At 32.6% G+C, this 18,300-nt stretch overlaps 2 protein-coding genes across 2 annotated transcripts; one reads left to right on the top strand and one right to left on the bottom strand.

Annotated features, from left to right (window-relative positions):
* The first annotated feature begins 1,903 nt into the window (after nt 1-1,903).
* On the top strand, nt 1,904-4,954 carry LOC148609671 (uncharacterized). Its single transcript, XM_088543141.1, has 3 exons — nt 1,904-2,020; nt 2,761-2,956; nt 3,589-4,954. The coding sequence occupies exons 1-3, from the start codon at nt 1,907-1,909 to the stop codon at nt 3,792-3,794; spliced, it is 516 nt and encodes a 171-aa protein (XP_088399267.1). The 5' UTR covers nt 1,904-1,906; the 3' UTR covers nt 3,795-4,954.
* Nucleotides 4,955-15,950: 10,996 nt separating this feature from the next.
* Nucleotides 15,951-18,080, bottom strand: LOC148609670 (protein CFDP2-like). Its single transcript, XM_088543139.1, has 2 exons — nt 17,951-18,080; nt 15,951-16,891 (listed from the first exon to the last, which is right to left on the bottom strand). The coding sequence occupies exons 1-2, from the start codon at nt 18,078-18,080 to the stop codon at nt 15,951-15,953; spliced, it is 1,071 nt and encodes a 356-aa protein (XP_088399265.1).
* Nucleotides 18,081-18,300: the final 220 nt, after the last annotated feature.

The raw sequence follows: 18,300 nt of genomic DNA, 5'->3' as shown, positions 1-18,300 counted from the left end.
AAACAAAGTAACTAAAATCATACATACAAAGTAACAAAAGCAAATGAGCAACTCAGACTCCACTTAAAACTGGGAGCATGGACCAAATGCATCGGTAGGATGAGCATCCTCTGCTTTTCTAGAAAAAATCTTACCTGAGGTTATTTGAGATTTCCTTGTCTTATATTCTCTTGTGATTCTTTTTTTTACACTACACAATGTCAAACAATGCCATTTCCAATGCTTGTCAATGACATTTTGGGATGTCGCTTGTTTGTTTCATGATGTCACAATAAACGTGTATACATTAGGCTGTCTCAACCCATGGGATAAGACATGAAAATCTCACATGAATGTTGATCATACAAAAAGTGTACAAATGGGGTAATAAAGTGTTTTCACAAACCATTATAAAAATACATAATATATAGGTTAGTGTTAATAGGCTAGCCGTCTATCCATCTGTCACATAAAAGGGGCATTAAAATACTTAGTGAAATCTTAAAAAGTATTTACCCACTATTATTAGAACTAGTGTTCATACTAGATATATGTGCCTCCTATTATGGGTAAGTTTAAGAAATATTTTAAAAGAATTTTTGCAGGTTCAGCAGATCAATATTCTAGTACCCTAGCAATATGTCATCTCAATGGCAATATGACAGTAATGCAGGTTCTTACAAATAATTCTTTGTTTTTTTCTTTTTTCTTCAATTTAGACTATTATCATATGATATCTTTTAAAAATTTACAGGTTGCTGTCCAGGTGAAAAAGAGGAAAATAGAATATTATATAAATCAAGAATATTAGGTAATTGAATAAAAATGCCCCTTCCAATGATCTTTCTAAGTTAACACAGATTCCTGATGGTTAAAGCTACATTCAAGGTAAACATGGTGTGTCAATTTCAATGTCGGTAAGCTTATTTCATCACTTGGTACAAGTTATTCATCTGTCCATTCGTCAGGTCATCATGGACAAAATTTCAAAGATCAACTTCTCTAAAACTACCGGACCCACAGCATTGAAACTTAGCATGATTGTCCTTAGTGTCTTGTGCACAAGAATTTTAATCCTTAAAAAAAAACATGGTAGCTGTTCCTAAGAATAGAACATAGGGGTGGGAAGGCAGTTTTTTAAACATATCTCAAAACCATTGATTTTAGCAAAATTCTGACAAAGAATAATATAGTGTATTATCATAAGATGTTACCCATGCCAAAGTTTTCATAACTGTTCATTTGTTTAACTTTGAAAATTGTCTTCTCATAAACCATATAACATAATTCAATGAAAGGTGCCATATTTGTCCCTAAGGTTATCCTACACAAAATGACAGTTAAGGTTTTTGATTCATATGAAACACATGGTTGTTATTCCTAAAAAATAGAACATAGGGGTAAATAAGCAGTTATGGCAGTTATGCTCATTAATTAAAGAAAAAAAAAAACTATGAAAAATATCCATGTTTACTGAAATACATAAAAAATATGTTTTTAGAAGACTTTCTTGAAAAAAAATCACAAGAAATACAGGAGAGATGGATATACATAACATTATTGGATATGGAGTGAATAATTCATGTAACAAAAGCACACATTATTTTTTTTTAATTCAAGGAATATGCATGACTTTTATCCCTGTTCTTCATCTTGAAAGTTGTATAAAGTGGACATGCTAATAAAGTGTGGATAGGTTGTATTTTATCAAATGAATAGAAATGTGTCATTTTAATTCATGAGTGAATTTGATTCATTTTTAGATAGAGACACAAGAGATGACTATTATGCAGCAGCAGTCTTGGATATAGAGAGTGTAAGACAATGGCAAGCTCATATTCTGCAAACCAAGAACCAAGACGAAGCATGACTACATCTAATGGAGACCTTTGAACCTCATCAACTTTTACTGGTGAATGATTGGGCAATGAAATTTCTGCTGTTATGTTACAGAGAGAAACAATCTGATTTCTTTGATCAGAGAGGTCTGAACTGGCACATCTGTGTAGCTATTGTTAGAACAGAAAATGGATCTTTGCAGGTACTCGTATTTGTATTCAAAATTAGATATTACACAATGAAAACAAAAAATGAGATTTCCTATCTAGCGATAAAAACAGAAGTAAATGATTGTTCCTCCAACATGATAAAAAACAGGTTCACTAAAAGTAAAAGGAGGCAACCAAAATTGTATCGTAAGACAATAACAAATTTGGGGAAACAGACATACAAAACACAAACAACATAAAACAACAAAATTACAACAATCAAAATACTAAAATTAAATAAATGAGTGACCCAGACCAAAAACTTGGACCAGTAGCACTGGTAGGGTAAGCATCCTTTTGCTTTCATGAAACACCCGCAAAGTTGTTTATATGTCGTCACATCCGGTAGTGAAAGTACTGTATTCATCAATCTTGCAAATACTACGAAAAATACATATCACATTTACCGAAATGCAGCTCAGATATTACTAATTAGTCAAATAATTTTGTTATGCTCATTTTAAAAATCTGATGCATTCAGAAGCACTCATAATAATTTTTTGGTAATTAATCAACCCAATTATTTGTTCTTTGAAATCCTCAGCATACAAATCAATGTGAAATTCACTGCACAATACATAATTGCACACTATACACACCAAAATACGGTATTTGGAATCAAATTTTGTGGTTTGCTTTTCCCACAAAATTCACGAAAATTGGTTCCTAACGAACAATAATACATTTTTCTTCCACAGTATGTATTACTAGCAGAAATAAAACTTTTTTCCAGCACAAAACCTATGCTCATCTTTTCAATGGAGTACGTCAGGACTGGTTTGCTGTGGCCTTCATCCTAGAAAACACACAGATGACCATTAAGAAGCAAATGCCCCATATAGAGAAGATATTCCTGCACAGTGATAATGCAGGATGCTTCCATTGCAAATGTCTGTGGCTTAGCTTGTATGGAATCAGTGAGAGAACAGGTATAAATTTAAAAAGATACAAGCAAGTTGGACGTACAGTGATATTTGGTAATCAAATGCAGCAAGTTATAATATATCATTCAGTTTTATGACTTGTAATTATGGTCAACTTATGATAAAAAGAATGAAAGGGTATGGAGTGAGTATATGTGTGACAAGAACAATTAAAAAAACAACACATGTAGTGATTGAGGTACATAAAATCAAATTCATGTTTCGATTTGCTTGGCTGATTTTTACCAAAATTATGCGCCTTAAATAACTCGGATTTTAACTATATAAAGGGAGGTTATGGAGTGACTGTGTGTGTGACAACAAATCACATATTACATTACAAAATATACAAATTATCAAGGAATAGGGCTTTTATTCCTGTTCTACATCTTGATGTTGCATGAGGGTATTCAACAATGAACAACCTCAAACAAGATAAAGAATTTAATAATGTTTGTTCATTTACTCAGATTTCAATGGTATTTAGCTAAATATAGGAAAAATGGTATCCTATTTTTAATGATGTTGTTGATAAATTGACACTTTGGTTTATGTGAAATTATATTTATACATTTGTAGTTGAACAAATCAAAGTCTGTAGTTTATCAAAAATTTCTTGTATTGACTTTTCATTTTAGGCTTGAAGATACTGAGGTATGATTACAGCAAAGCTCAGTCTGGAAAAAGCTTCTGTGAAGCCAATATAGCCCACATGAGATCCAAAATGAAAATGTATGTATCATCAGGAAACAGCATTTCGTCAGTGGAGGACACAAGGAAAGCCATCATGAGTGGAGCTGGTGTCACTGGTTATCAGTGTACAGTTGCTGAGGTTGGGCATTAAAAAAAAGAAAGGAAATTTGTAAGGCATCCACTAGCCATTAAATAATTTCTAAGACAAGAGTTTGAGGCAGGGGAACTCAGTGGTAAAAATGCGATCAAAAGTGGATGAAAATGGAGTTCGTGTGTTCAAAGCAGATCAGCTTCTTCAGCCATCACAAATTGCATTATTATTTGCCCGTCTATCTATAAACAAGAAATCTTTACAGCAAAGTACTGTCAAAACACCAGAGCAAGATGATGAAACTTATGTTACTGAATTTCTGAATATTGGGCAGGAGTTTAAAGAACGAGAATTAGAGGAAGTCATCCTAAATGAAAGGTTACAGCAATATTCATCAGACTATCAGAATGTTTTATGCATGATATGTACATCGTTTAGAAATCGTCCATGTAGCATCCAGTTTGTATAACTAATTATTTTGATTTGGTGCATGTTGTATTACAAAAATATAAATCCACATGAATATTAATCTTGGATTGGTTTCCAACAAAGGTTTACCATGGTTCTCATGTCAATAAAAAAATCTTACATTGCCATATTTAATGCCGGGTTTAACTTACCTTTGTTACAATTATGCATAAGCTATATGGTCAATTTCTACTGGATGATGCTTAAACTACATTCTGAATTTGTCGTAAATTAGTAATTACTCCAGGGGTTAAGATATGGTCAAATGAAGAAGTTCATCCTAAAATAAATGTTACAATACAATTTAATTCTGTGTTTGACATCAGTGCGTACATTGAAATGGCAAGATGTTTTTCAGAAAAAAAAAAACCCATCAAAATTCCTGTTCAATTCGGGCTTTCATTTTTTTGTTATTGCTTGGAAGTTTTAGTGTCAGCAAAATAAAACTCATTGAGGAAAGTTTTAAAAGTCACTGATAGTCATAAATATCTATTGAATATAAGCAATTCATTTAAAAGAACAATCACTCATTTCCGGTGACAACGCATGTGAACTGAAAAGGAATACAAGTTAATATCTTTCAAAAGCAGTTCTTAGGTTGTTTTAAAAAAAGTCTTTTCATGCTCTTTTTTCTGATCCTTTACCCCTACACACCAAAAACAAAAGTTGACGTCAAACACAGAATTAAATTAGTTTTGCCTAATACCTTTTCAAACGGTAACGTCTAAAATTTAATACAACTTACAGAGTATGCAGCCATTCATAAACAACAACGACTGCACCATAACATCATCCTATTTCAAAAATTGTGGTCATATAAAAATAGGCTAGCTTTAATTAATTTTTTTGTATTGTCTAAGGGAGGTAACTGACTAAAATTCATGCAGCATTTTCAGTCAGGGTAACTAATTGAATCCGTTAACACTACACCTTGCATGGAAGATTATTCTTTGTGATTGTACGATAAAGTTGTTACATTCATTGTTATGGGACAACTTGATATTTATTGTAACCAACAACTGCATATAAAAGACTCATAATTTTTGTACTAAATATTACACATCACATGATATGTAATGTATCGCGACCAGTTAGGTTTAATACAGATTTTCAAGAATTTCATATTTGGATTTTTGTCTGCTAAACATTAAGAATTTGATAGAATATTTGGTTGCAATCCATGTGTGGATACAAAAATGAGTCTAGATTGAATTTGTAGGTAATTATATCAAATACATGTAGTGTCATAACTTTCAATAATATTTGTAATACCACTAATGACATAATACTATTTTATGACAAAGTACATGTAAAATAACAGTGAAATTCGATTTTTATACTTTTTGTTAAATGATGTTTAAATTACAGTTGACAACTAAGTATACATCTTCATTGAAACATACATCAGCATATTAAATAAATGCTGTTTTACACAGTCTAGGTTATTTATTCAATAGATTGGGTTTCAACTGTGAATATTACACCTTACATAATAAAGGATTAATTTTATTGGATTAAATATAATCACGTGACATAGATTAATTTGGATATTTTTTGTTTTCATTGCAAGAAAGGTTGAATAATCCCCAAAATTCATGCTGTCGTTGAATAACCCCATTATTCTCTGGTGAATAACCCATCAAAAATACAAGAGCAGGTGAATAATAAACTTTGCAAATTACGACTAGAACATTTGAAACCATGCATTTTTTTAGTCAGTCCTTTGTTTGTTCGGTATAATAAAACAATTATGGCACTCTAATTCAGTGAAAATCCAAAATTGTCAACCTCACTAAAGTCTGCAGGGAAATAACCCTAGTTCGGGTTGACAATTTTTGATATTCACCTTCTCAGAAGGCCATAATTGTATATTGTCTTCCCTTTGTTAGATTGCTTCCCTTGTTAGGGAAAATTATTATAAATAAGTTATGTAAATTGTATATTTAGGAGACTACTAGTAAGATTTTTTAATATGAGTCATTTTTTTACAGACAAACATGCTTCTAGTTATACCTTCATGACAATCTGGTCTTTCAATGATATCTGAAGTTTTGAAAATACTTTGAAAAATATAGTGAACAAATATTACCTTAATGATAACATACATCATGGTTAATTAAATAGGATATCCATAGTGCATACATCAACTGCATATATTACATGGAGACTATAGAAAGTATTTTTTATCCACAATTGTACATTTTTTTAAACAGATGTCAAGCTGATGTTATCTGAAAATCGAGCTTAAAAAATCCAAATAATGTGTCTGGTTGGTTTGCCTACCTGTAGGCTATTTCTTCTTTGGTCTAGCACCAAAAAAAATCGGGCTCAGCTTCTTACACTTTTGTTTTATTGACCTATTAATAATGATTTTGTATGTCAATTACATTCTAAATTTTGAATATGTTTCTGTTGTTGTGCATAAATAGTTTACTCAATATAGCAGAATTTTACCACAGATTGCAACAAAATACCTTTAATCTCTAGTTTATAACAAAAATAGAAACCTAATATAGTCTTATGTAATCTATTTTGGGGTTAACATAAATATTTCAGATTTCTTTTGGAGAGGGGAGATAACTCTAATGTCTATTAACTTGATAGAAACTCATTACGATGCCTTACACGATAAACTAATGTAGAAATAGTTAATATTTTAGCATTTATTAGAAAATCATCTACATAATAAGACAGTTGACAAATTAACAAAAAAGGAAAAACTGACAAAAAACCATGAATTTTACTGAGTTGTCACCCTTTCAAATGTAACTTTCCTTCGGAATTTTAACAACCATTAATTTCTTTTCTTCTTCATATTTGTGCCAAAATGCTATGATATTCAATTAAAACAACTTCTGTTGCAATATGTGTAATTTTGACTACTAAAACAACTTAAATACTTGTACAAATTTTCTTTTGTTTGATAAGCTTTAACATGATAAATTTCATGATTCAACCAATGCATCTATTATGTATGATATAATATTTTTATTTTATATTAAAACAGTACAGTATAGTATTTTTTCCTTTCCATTGATGATGTGTTTATTAAATTCTTTATTGTAGATTGATACATTTCCTGTATAACACACCTTACTTGGTATGTACTTATTTAGTATTATTAGAAACATTGTGCACTTGCTTGGGCTAACATATAAATTGCTCTCTTCTTTATGTCCTAGACTGGTTATGAAAACAATCATACGCTAAAACCTTTTATCAATTCCATCTGTCATCTTTAGCTATAATTTTATTATCCAAATATTATATACTTTAAAAAAAAGAAATTGAAAAAATACATAATTTTACATAGAAAATTTGATGAGATGTTAATTTTACACAAAGTGACATGATGTCAATATAGGACACAAATATTGAAAATGCCACAATGCAATGATGCAAGAATAGCATTAATGTATAGATTTCTCTGCAGATATAATATTGATGTTCTCCCAGACTTCAATATTGCAGAGGAACTTGCTGATCCATTCACATACACATGTGACAGTTATTGTTGCAATGGCAGGGCAAATGCAAGTGTTATAGCTGCTCCAGAAACAGTGGATTCATCTGATTGCCTCACAATGTACCCATCCAAAATATATCATCAATCATCAGTTCAGTCATCCAGATCTTCACTGGCCATACCATTCATCCTTTACCATCCATTTCATTCATTCATAACATGATGACGGAAGCAAAGATAGTGTGTGACATGCAGATAGAGGAAGTCATCAATGAAAGTGAAAATATAACCCTTCTTAAAGATGCCACAACCAAGCAAGGTCATTATTATTATGAGGCTTAGATTAATACTAGCAATGGAGAATATACACTTGGCAGTATTTCTTTTGAAATTATCAAACTTTATTTGAAAAATTTTAAGGTGTTACTTCAGGTTAAAATTATTGCACGAAAATCAAGGGTCTACAAAGAAAAACAAGGGAAATGACAAAAATCCCAAAATATGTTTTTGAAAAATACTCTAAGAAATATTGGTTTAAAAATACCTAAGACAATTCAAATATGTCAAAACCCAAAAACATAGTTGACACATGAAAACAGGAAACAAAGACATTTTACATTCACAGTGTAAGTGTAAGCATGTCCTGCTCTGCCAGTGATTTTTAGTATGTAGGTTTATCTTGATGAGTTAATAGACAAGTAGTTATAGTTTGAGTCAGGATTACTAGTTTTGTTTTGGTTTGTTGATTTTTGATGGAGTTGTGTCCCTTTAACTCAGAAAAAAAATGTGTTCATTTTTGTTATCCAAACTGTATTGTTCAAAATGCCTTGAAATATTGAACTGATTTTTGGTATGCAGGTTTATCTTGATGAGTTACATGCCAGGATTTAGCTACTTTGCAGTTAGTTGATTTTTGATAGAATATTAAAAGCACATTGAAATTAGAAATATCGCATTTCAGACGGAACCATTTGTATCATGTCGACACATCAAGTTTATTTAATTATACAGTATCCTGTGCTATATAAATTGATTTTTACAGGAATTAAGGAAATAGTTAGTGGATCTGCTGAAAACTATGTAGGTGCTATTGTTGATATGGTCAATGATAAAGAAAAGTTTTTTTTCAAAAATCACCAATTTTATGACTAATAGAAGTAACACCAAAGTAAAGATTAATAGGCTTATTTATGAAATGAAAAATAAGAACATAGATGATGAATTAGCACTGGACCTAAATCAATTTCAGTGTTCAATACTTTTACCGAGAACTTATTAGTATGCGGTTCGAAACTTTTATATAATGGAAAGGTAGGGGAACCTGATTTTTATGGTGGAGAGTGGAATTTACGATACACCTATAATGCATTTGAAGGGACACCGTTTTAATGTATTTTTTAACAGTGCTTGTGGAGTTAATTACTTGAGGGAGAAGATAAAAAGTTTTATTACCAGCTACTCATGTTGATCAAAACAAAATTTTTTGAAACAGTCAGTACTTCAACTTCTAGAAAATGATGTTGTCAACTCCATTTGTTTGGCACTTGGAATTATTAGTACTAAAATTACAGCTCCTTATAATTCAATTGCATCAAAAGATTTACAAATACTCGAAATGGTACTATATTTAATACATTTGTAGAAGAACTGGAAAAAATTACCAAAACTCCGGAAATTATTTTGAACGATGATTATGATTTATTTAATTATGAGAAATATGATACACCAGTATATAAGATGGCACTTTTAAAGGAAGAATGCAGCTAAACTGTTTTTGAAGTGATTAAATATGTTACTGGATCTATGTTGTTAAAATGTCGTAAGTTTTTTTTTTCAAATTTTTTACCAAATGGAAAATAATCATCAACCAACCCTGAAAAAAATACAGGAAAGTGAAAGCTGCTTTGCAACTAACATTACCATGGAAAGAATGTTTGGACAACTCGATAGACAAAACACTGTTTCCACCAATATCAATGTTACATCTATAATTGCCAAACTTATGCTGCGAAATAATAAAACTTTGGACTGGTAAGAGACAAACATGACAAAGCAAAAATAATAGAAACAGCAAGAAGAAATGGAGAAAACTTGAGGCACAAAGATATTACGGAATTTTTGACCTTACAGTTAAAGAGGGGTTCAATTTTGAGAAAGAGAATTAAGGAAAAAGAATCCAAATTGAAAAGAAATTAATGACCAGACTTGTTTACTCCATCGGGCAATTTAAAAAATGGGCGGCAAGTGGAAGTCAGAAAGAGAAGTGGATGATTTTTTGGATACATTAACTTATAAAAATGACAAAATTTTAGCTGTTGAACAACAAATTACTGATAGAAAAGACATAGAGAAGCAAAAAGTCGATGACTAACTTATTTTTCGAAAAGAACAAAAATATAAAAGAACTCTTTTTACTTGAAAACTCAGAACTCAACACAGATAACAATTGTCAGTCAATTGAACAAATGGAGATACAACCACCTGTACCATCACATCAATCATTAAAAATACCATGCAATTCATTATCAGCTTCAGATTATCCACCAACATCAACAGAACCTCCATCAGAACCATTGGCTCATCCTGTATCAGAACTATCTTCCTCAGACTCTGCTTCAGATTATCCACCAACATCAACAGAACCTCCATCAGAACCATTGGCTCATCCTGTATCAGAACTATCTTCCTCAGACTCTGCTTCAAATAATCCACCAACATCAACAGAACCTCCATCAGAACCATTGGCTCATCCTGTATCAGAACTATCTTCCTCAGACTCTGCTTCAGATTATCCACCAACATCAACAGAACCATCTTCCTCAGACTCTGCTTCAGATTATCCACCAACATCAACAGAACCTCCATCAGAACCATTGGCTCATCCTGTATCAGAGCCATCTTCCTCAGACTCTGCTTCAGATTATCCACCAACATCAATAGAACCTCCATCAGAACCATTGGCTCATCCTGTATCAGAACTATCTTCCTCAGACTCTGTAAACCAACATAAATCACCTACTTTTTAAAAAGGGAAATATATCATACATGTATGGGATGATGAGGATAATAACCCAATTGTTTACCATGGAAAAGTACTACAGTACCTGAAATCTCGGAATATATTCTGGATAAAAGACTACCTTTTCTTGATTCCATGGTGTGCATGTTGGTCCAACCATTCTAACAACTATACATTTTAGTAAACGGTATTTTTTTCATTTCTGCCAAGGTAAACCTTTCCATAACATGTAATACATACATGAATTTCATATATATTTCATATAAATTGTATTGAAACCAAATTTGAAGGAATTAAATATAATATAATCATATAAGTTTATATGCTAGGATGTCTAATAATTGTTTTTAACAGCATAATTTTAGGTTTCATAATGACTGAAAATTTTAATATTGCAAAGTATCAAATAAAATTAATTAATTTCAACATTGTTATAAGCTAGTCATGGCCAGTTTGTTATGATGTTGAAATAAATAATTAAATAAAGAAGATGTTTGCAATATTAAAGCGTCACAAGTTGTAAAACTTTTTTTCTCTATGATTTTTGTTAATATTTTTTCTGTTTGAATTTGGTATCCACCTTTGCAGGAACTACAGAATCCAATTTCAGATGAGAACATACAAAAGTAAAAACATGGCTTTCAAGTGAATCATACTTTGTTGATGATGCAACCAAACCAAAACAGGGATTTCATAGTGTGATACATATGTTGCACAAGTATATAGCCATCATTTAAGAAGATAAACCACTAAATCATAGAGAATCTTCATTTCATCCTTCAACACTTTTGAGAATGACAATCCTTGGTATTGTTAATGCCACTAAATGTGACAATGGTAATATTTTAACTACTGAAGATCTGACAACTTTTAACAATAGATACATGTAGAATTAAATACTTTATTCCTTATTGTAAACTTTACTTATTTATTACCACAAGGTTATGTTTAACTTAATGGGGGGAGCATTTTTATACACTTTTGTTTGCTTTTTCAATTATTTCAGAATAGATTAAGTTACAAAGTAACCAAGGGAACCAAGGCTATAGCAGTAATAAAAAAAATGTAATCCAGGGACAAAGACCAGACAAGGAAAACAGACATATACAACAAAGAACATAAAGTAAATAAAATCATACATACAAAGTAACATAAGCAAATGAGCAACTCGGACTCCACTAAAAACTGGGAGTATGGACCAGGTGCACCGGTAGGGTAAGCATCCTCTGCTTTTCTAGAAACACGCACCGAGTTGCTCATAAAAAGTCAAGTCTGGGGTAGACAAACGAGGAAAGGAAAGCATTGTTTTAGTTGCATTTTATGGTTTTGATTTTTGTTTTGAATTTTTTTAGAATTAATTTTGTTGGTGCATTATTTCAGTTGTATTTAATGTTTTTATTATGCTTTCAATAATTTATAGATATAGTGCTTCATACATGTTAAATTACTTTTTTATAGATTATATATTGGAATCCTAAAACTGGAGGAAAAGAAATGAAAAATTTGGATAAATATGAACTGACAGTTGAAGGCTTTGATAATGATCTTCTGAAAGGCACTCTTAAACTGAAAGGTAAGCAATATATACTTAAACAAGAATTTGTTTTAATGCATGTGTCTTAATTTTTAACTTCTATGGAAATTTATTTTAATAAAAATTAAAATTACCTATACCCTTATATTTAGTTTTTATTTGTTTGTATTTTAATTATTGAAAATCAAATAATTATAGAAAAATGCTTCTTAAATGTGTATATTTTTCTTATTTTTTTCAGAAATAATTGATAAAACAGATTTTAGTTCATTGTTTTTGAAAAAAAAAATACAGTAAGTTTGAGTTATCTCTCTTTGTTAGTAATTGTTAAAATTTCTGTTTTGGGGAAAACTCTTTATGTTGCTATACCTGTAATTAGAAATTAAGATATCTGTTTATTGAAAGTAACCAATCAAATATGCTTATGTGGTTTTAAAAGGTGAAGGACTTCTATATAGGAAGTTACATTGAAATTTGGAATTTTATGGGATATTTTTTTTCCCTGAATTAGCTACTCAGAGTCAATTTATATTTAATCATCGAAATTAATTTATATTTTTTAGACTGGTGTGGTTGTCAATCATATATACCAAGTATACCAAAATGCATAAACCAGATATTGATGCTTTCTCTGCCCATAAGTATAAAGGACCCTGTTCATAATACATGTACAACCATTTACACTCCATTCGAGGGCGTATAACTGGAGATTTATGGTGTTTACTATATAGCAAGGGACCTGGTTTAGATTAATCAATCTTTCAGTGACCTTGAAAATAGTTGAATTCAGTAAAAAATGTCAGGATGTCGACATTTTCCCCCATGTATCTCTAGGTATGAAAAAAATCGGTTGTACATCCACATAAACTTGATATCTCTTCTAATACTATGACTTTCATAACAATGAGGTTTTTTTCTTAAAAGGGCAGTACATGTAATTTTTTTAGGATCGCTGATCCAGTCTTGTGAATGAGGGTTCGATTCCCTCCCTAGGCTTTCAGATTTCAAATGCTGGTGCAAAAGTGGGCAGATTAGCCTGGTGGCCCTGCACAAGACTGAGATTGGAGAGATTATATTATATAAACTATAGGAGGGTTTGCCAATCTTAGTGATGTCATATTCACTAATTTGCATATCATTAAGCGCCAAATTGGTTGGCAAATAAACAAGTTAAACAATTGACAACGTCATTCATTTATTCATTTCTTTATTTCCCTGATATTGGTATTACATGAAAATAGATAGAACATATTTACACATAAGTTAACTACACATATAGAAAATATTTACATGAATGTATGTAATGTTACAAGTCAACATAATTTAATACATACACAAATCACATACATGTATGATGAGGTTAAATGGAGTAAGAATATACAGAGAGCACACTGACAAGGGTAAAAAAACAGAAATGAAAAACATATAATTCATATTTTGTATAAGAATTTATAACTCTTTTACTTGAAAAAAAGTTGAAATGATATTTATAAGTAAACCTTTAATTTCATAAAAAACATTTTTTAAAGTTTTATGCTCATATAGTCTAATTATTGAATATTTATTGAAAAATTCCGTAGATAAAAGTTTTATTATCAGTATAAGGAACAAAAAAAATGTTCAATTATCTTTGAAAAAAAAAAAAAAAGCTATGATGATTTAAAAATTGATACACCAAGCAACTCACTTAATTTTTTGCCAACCAATACCAAATCAAAGGTAATTGATGACATCATGAAGGACTCTCCCATATTCATAGTGGTGGGGGGGGGGGATAATCAAAAATGTGAACTTATCAAAATTTTCAAAATAGCGATATACCAAAATGATGCAGAAAAAACAAATCATTATGGAGAATTTCTAGCTTAGCGAATTTTTTGGAAAAAACAGGTAATTTATAGGTAAATAAACATATACTCCTCTCTCTAGTCCTTGTTATGCCCAGGGACACATAGGGCAAGGACTAGACTTCTCCATTTTTCTCTGTCTTGAGCAGTTTTCTCCAGTTCTCCCCAAGTTTAGGCTTTGATCTCTCATTTCCTTTTCCACAGTTCTTTGCCAGGTGTTTTTTGGTCGACCAGGTTTCCTCTTCCATTCTGGTGTCCATCTAAGTGATGTTGTTGGCTAGTTTTCGTAGCACATGCCCAATCCATTTCCATCTTTGCTTTACAAGTAAAGTTCTCATATCGTCTGTATTTGTTTTTTCATGTAATTCTACGTTGGTAATTTTATTTGGCCAGAAATTCCTCATGATCTTTCTGAGGCATCCATTGTGGAAACTCGAAAGTCTGCATATATCTTTCTCTGTCATTCTCCAGCATTCTGCCCCATAGAGTAGTACAGACAGAACGCAGCTGTTATAGATTTTTATTTTTGTCTTTCTACTTATGTTATTTGTTTTCCATATGCTCTGGAGGTTGATGAAAGCACCCCTAGCTTTACTTTGTCTGGCATTTATGTCTTTGTCCACACCACCATCTGATGTAACTATGCTTCCAAGGTATGAGAATGATGTTGTGTTACTCAGATTATTTCCATCTATCTGTATTTGTGCTGGTTGTTTGGTATTTAAGGACACAACTTCAGTTTTCTTGATATTGATTTTCAGTCCAATTTTTTCCGCGTTACTTTGCAGTTTTGATGTTTTACTTTGCATATGTTTTTCTAGATGTGACAGTAGTGCTAAGTCATCTGCATAGTCTAGGTCTTCGAGACTGGTAAAAAGAGTCCATCTTATTCCTGTGTTGTCACCACTAAGGGTTGATTTCATTACCCAGTCTATTGCTATTACAAAAAGGAGAGCTGACATCACACACCCCTGCCTCACACCAGATTTTACCAAGAAGCATATATCTGATGAATTGCCTACAGAGCAATTAAACTCCCGGTAAAAAGCCTTAATAAGTTCTACTATCTTTGCTGGTATTCCATAGTGTTTCAAGATTTTCCATAAGTTTTCTCTATGAATGCTGTCAAAGGCTTTTCGAAATTGATAAAGTTGATTATAAGTTGCCTTTGCCGTTCCGTGCATTGCTCTATGATGTTTCTTCGTGTGAACACCTGATCACAACAGCTTTTTCCATTCCTAAAACCTGCTTGCTCTTGTCTTATTCTAGCATCTACTGCAGTCTTAATTCTGTTGATTATTATTCTACAAAAAATCTTACTAGGTATTGATAGTAAGGTGATGCCTCTCCAGTTGTTACAATTAGTTAGATATCCTTTCTTTGGCAGTATGATCATCTTTCCTTTTGACCAAGCTGTAGGTATTTTGCTTTAATTCCATATCTTGGTGAATAATGGATGTAAAATATCAGTTGCTGGGTATGGATCTGCTTTAAATAGTTCTGCTTGCAGTTGATCATTCCAAGGCGCTTTGTTGTTCTTAAGGGATGCTATTGCTTTGTATATTTCAGCTTTAGATGGTTCCTCTGTCTCAATTTCTAAATTAGTTTCAGCTTCCGGTATGTGTGCCAGCATACTAGGCTCTGGTCGCTTTAATACTTCTTCAAAATGCTCTTTCCATCTTTCATTCTGTTCTCTCTCTGATGTAATAAGGTTGCCTTGTTTATCTTTCACAGGCATGTTTGTTTTTCTTCTCTTACCACTCAACTTTTTTGTTATTTGATAGAGATCTCCCATTTTTTGTTCAGAAGCAGCTTTCTCAGCTTCTCTTGCCATACCTTCTATAAAGCTTTTATGATCTTTCTTTGTTGCTTTCTTCACATCTCAATTACAGTTGGAATATTGTTCTCTTAGATTCTCTTTTATTCTTTCCGAGTGGGTGTTACATAATTTAGCTTTAAGGTCTTTCCTTTTGTCAATGATTTTCCAGGTATCTGGTGTAATCCATTCCTTGTGTACCTGCCTTTTAAACCCTAGAGTCTTCTGGCTTGTATCACTGAACAAGTTGCAGATTTTATCCCATTGTTTATTAATCACTTCTTCATTTTCAACAGCACTACACTGTAAGACCTGAAATCTGTTTTTGAGGTCTAATCTGAAGTCTTGTCTCACTTTGTTTTCTCTTAACTTGCCTGTGTCTATTCTTCTAATGCTGGTTTTTGGCGCTATTTTCATCAGCTTAAGCTTTATGTTGGCAGTAATTAGATGGTGATTGCTTCCAACATTAGCCCCACGCTTCACTCTCACGTCTTGTAAAGATCTTTTCCATTTTCCATTGATAGCAATGTGGTCAATTTGGTTTTTATCTTTTCCTCCAGGTGACGTCCATGTGATTTTATGTATCTCCTTATGCTTAAACAGTGTTCCACCAATGACCATGTTGTTGTTTCCACAAATTTCTGTGAAGTATTCGCCATTCTCATTCATACTTCCACAGCCATGTTTCCCCAGAACTCGCTCGTAACCTACATTATTACTCCCAACTTTTGCATTGATGATCGTCAAATCTTGTTTTGGAACTTTTTTAATTTCAGCCTGTAAAGCCTCATAGAATTCCTGTTTAACCTCTTCTTCTGCTTCATTTGTAGGGGCATAAACCTGTATTAAAGATGTCTGTACAGGTTTTGTTTTCAATCTTGCTCTAATGATTCTTTCATTTACAGGATGGTATTCTACTAGTGATTTTGCTGCTGTTTTACTTAGAATGAGTGCCACTCCTTCATGATGTTGATGGTCTCTTCTTCCAGAGTATACAATAATTTCACCTGTACTTGTAATGTTCTTCCCACAATCTATTCATCTACATTCACTTATGCCTAATACATGCAGTCTGTTTTCCTTCATTTCACACAGTACTTGAGTCTGTTTTCCTGCTTCATACATGGTACGTACGTTGCAGAATCCGACTCTCATTTTAGTTTGTGTGTTCAGTATACTTCTCGTGTGGACAGCTTCCTGTCGGCTTTCACTGTTCACAGTCACAGATGCAGTGTTCTGCTCATATGCTGAAGACTCGATATTAGTAGAAATATTTCTAATCCTTGTTTCTGTAATTGCTGTGTTTTTAAAGGAAGGGGAGATTACCCCCTTGCCCAACCCCCAACCTGGAGGACCAGGTTAATTTGTTTATGGTTTCCTTCCACTAGAACTATTGCTTTCCATGGCAAACGAGTCTAGATCTGCCCGTGATTTTTTTTAGATAAGAGTTTATCTTCTCTCTAGGTAACTGCCTTACCTCGCTAATGCCCTTACCTGGACGGATTTCTGTAGGGTTGACTCCTTAGCCTTTCCTTCTCCCAAAGGTAACCACAAGGCAGTGGTTTGTTACTATTTACCCATAGCTGGGTACTAGGATTGCAGGCACCAGGGCATATCCACACGCCGGTGAGCTATGCGTGCCGTGTATTTAGAGGCCTAGCCTCCTCCAAGACCCTGTGGTTCTGCTTGGATCCGTAAGATATCCAATTTCCATCTGCTACCTCAAGGAGGACCCCATCTCTGGGCCACATAGGTCTAACTGTGGAGAGGCTGTACCTGGCAGGGGAGACTTACGTACTCTGCTTCCTTTTCGTAGCAGAACTGCTAGCCAGGGTGGTGTTGAAAGCGAGAATGACAAGCACAGACACAAACAACACACACACTGTGCGCATCACACAGCTATTAAGGCAGACTATAGAAATCATCTATTTATTTTGTTGTGCCCTGCTCACCAACGGGAAGGTTGAAGTAGGATTTTGAGCAGGATATATATAGTTCCGAATACATATTATTGTTACTAGTGGTAAAACATTTAAAACAGTTCAAGTTTTAAGAAGGATATTTACAAATTTGTGACAGGAAAACTGGTAAAGCTTCGTAGGACATAGCTTTCACATAGTCAAGACTATTCAATTCTCCCTCCAGGTACTCTCTCTGAATTTCTCTCATAGCAGGCAGTTTTTCTTCTGTGGTCATACATAACGGGTTTGCTGTGGCATGTATTTTAAAATAGTTGAAAATTTTGATCTGTTTAATCTTTTCAATAAAGTTGTATATATTTGGATTATGCGTATAGAACATCTCACTAAATTGATGGTGGAAGATTTGTTTTCGTTGTAAACATTATGATTTCGAATGTTAAGTTCTGTCATTTTCATGGTAATGACTATGGTCCATCCGCCCATCTAGTACCATC

The sequence above is a fragment of the Perna viridis genome, chromosome 8 (genome assembly GCF_037379345.1).
Source record: "Perna viridis isolate PV_CMFRI_1.1 ecotype Kerala chromosome 8, ASM3737934v1, whole genome shotgun sequence".
Classification (NCBI taxonomy): Eukaryota; Metazoa; Mollusca; class Bivalvia; order Mytilida; family Mytilidae; genus Perna; species Perna viridis.
Note: the sequence above shows the minus strand (reverse complement) of the source record. Positions and strands in the feature narration are given on the sequence as shown.

Coding starts and splice junctions, on each gene's coding strand:
- LOC148609671 (XM_088543141.1), top strand. CDS start 1,907: ATGAAATTTCTGCTGTTATGTTACAGAGAGAAACAATCTGATTTCTTT. Junction 2,021..2,760: donor CAGAAAATGGATCTTTGCAG/GTACTCGTATTT, acceptor ACTTTTTTCCAG/CACAAAACCTATGCTCATCT. Junction 2,957..3,588: donor TGGAATCAGTGAGAGAACAG/GTATAAATTTAA, acceptor TTTTCATTTTAG/GCTTGAAGATACTGAGGTAT.
- LOC148609670 (XM_088543139.1), bottom strand. CDS start 18,080: ATGACCACAGAAGAAAAACTGCCTGCTATGAGAGAAATTCAGAGAGAG. Junction 16,892..17,950: donor AGTTTTCCTGTCACAAATTT/GTAAATATCCTT, acceptor TTACAAGTACAG/GTGAAATTATTGTATACTCT.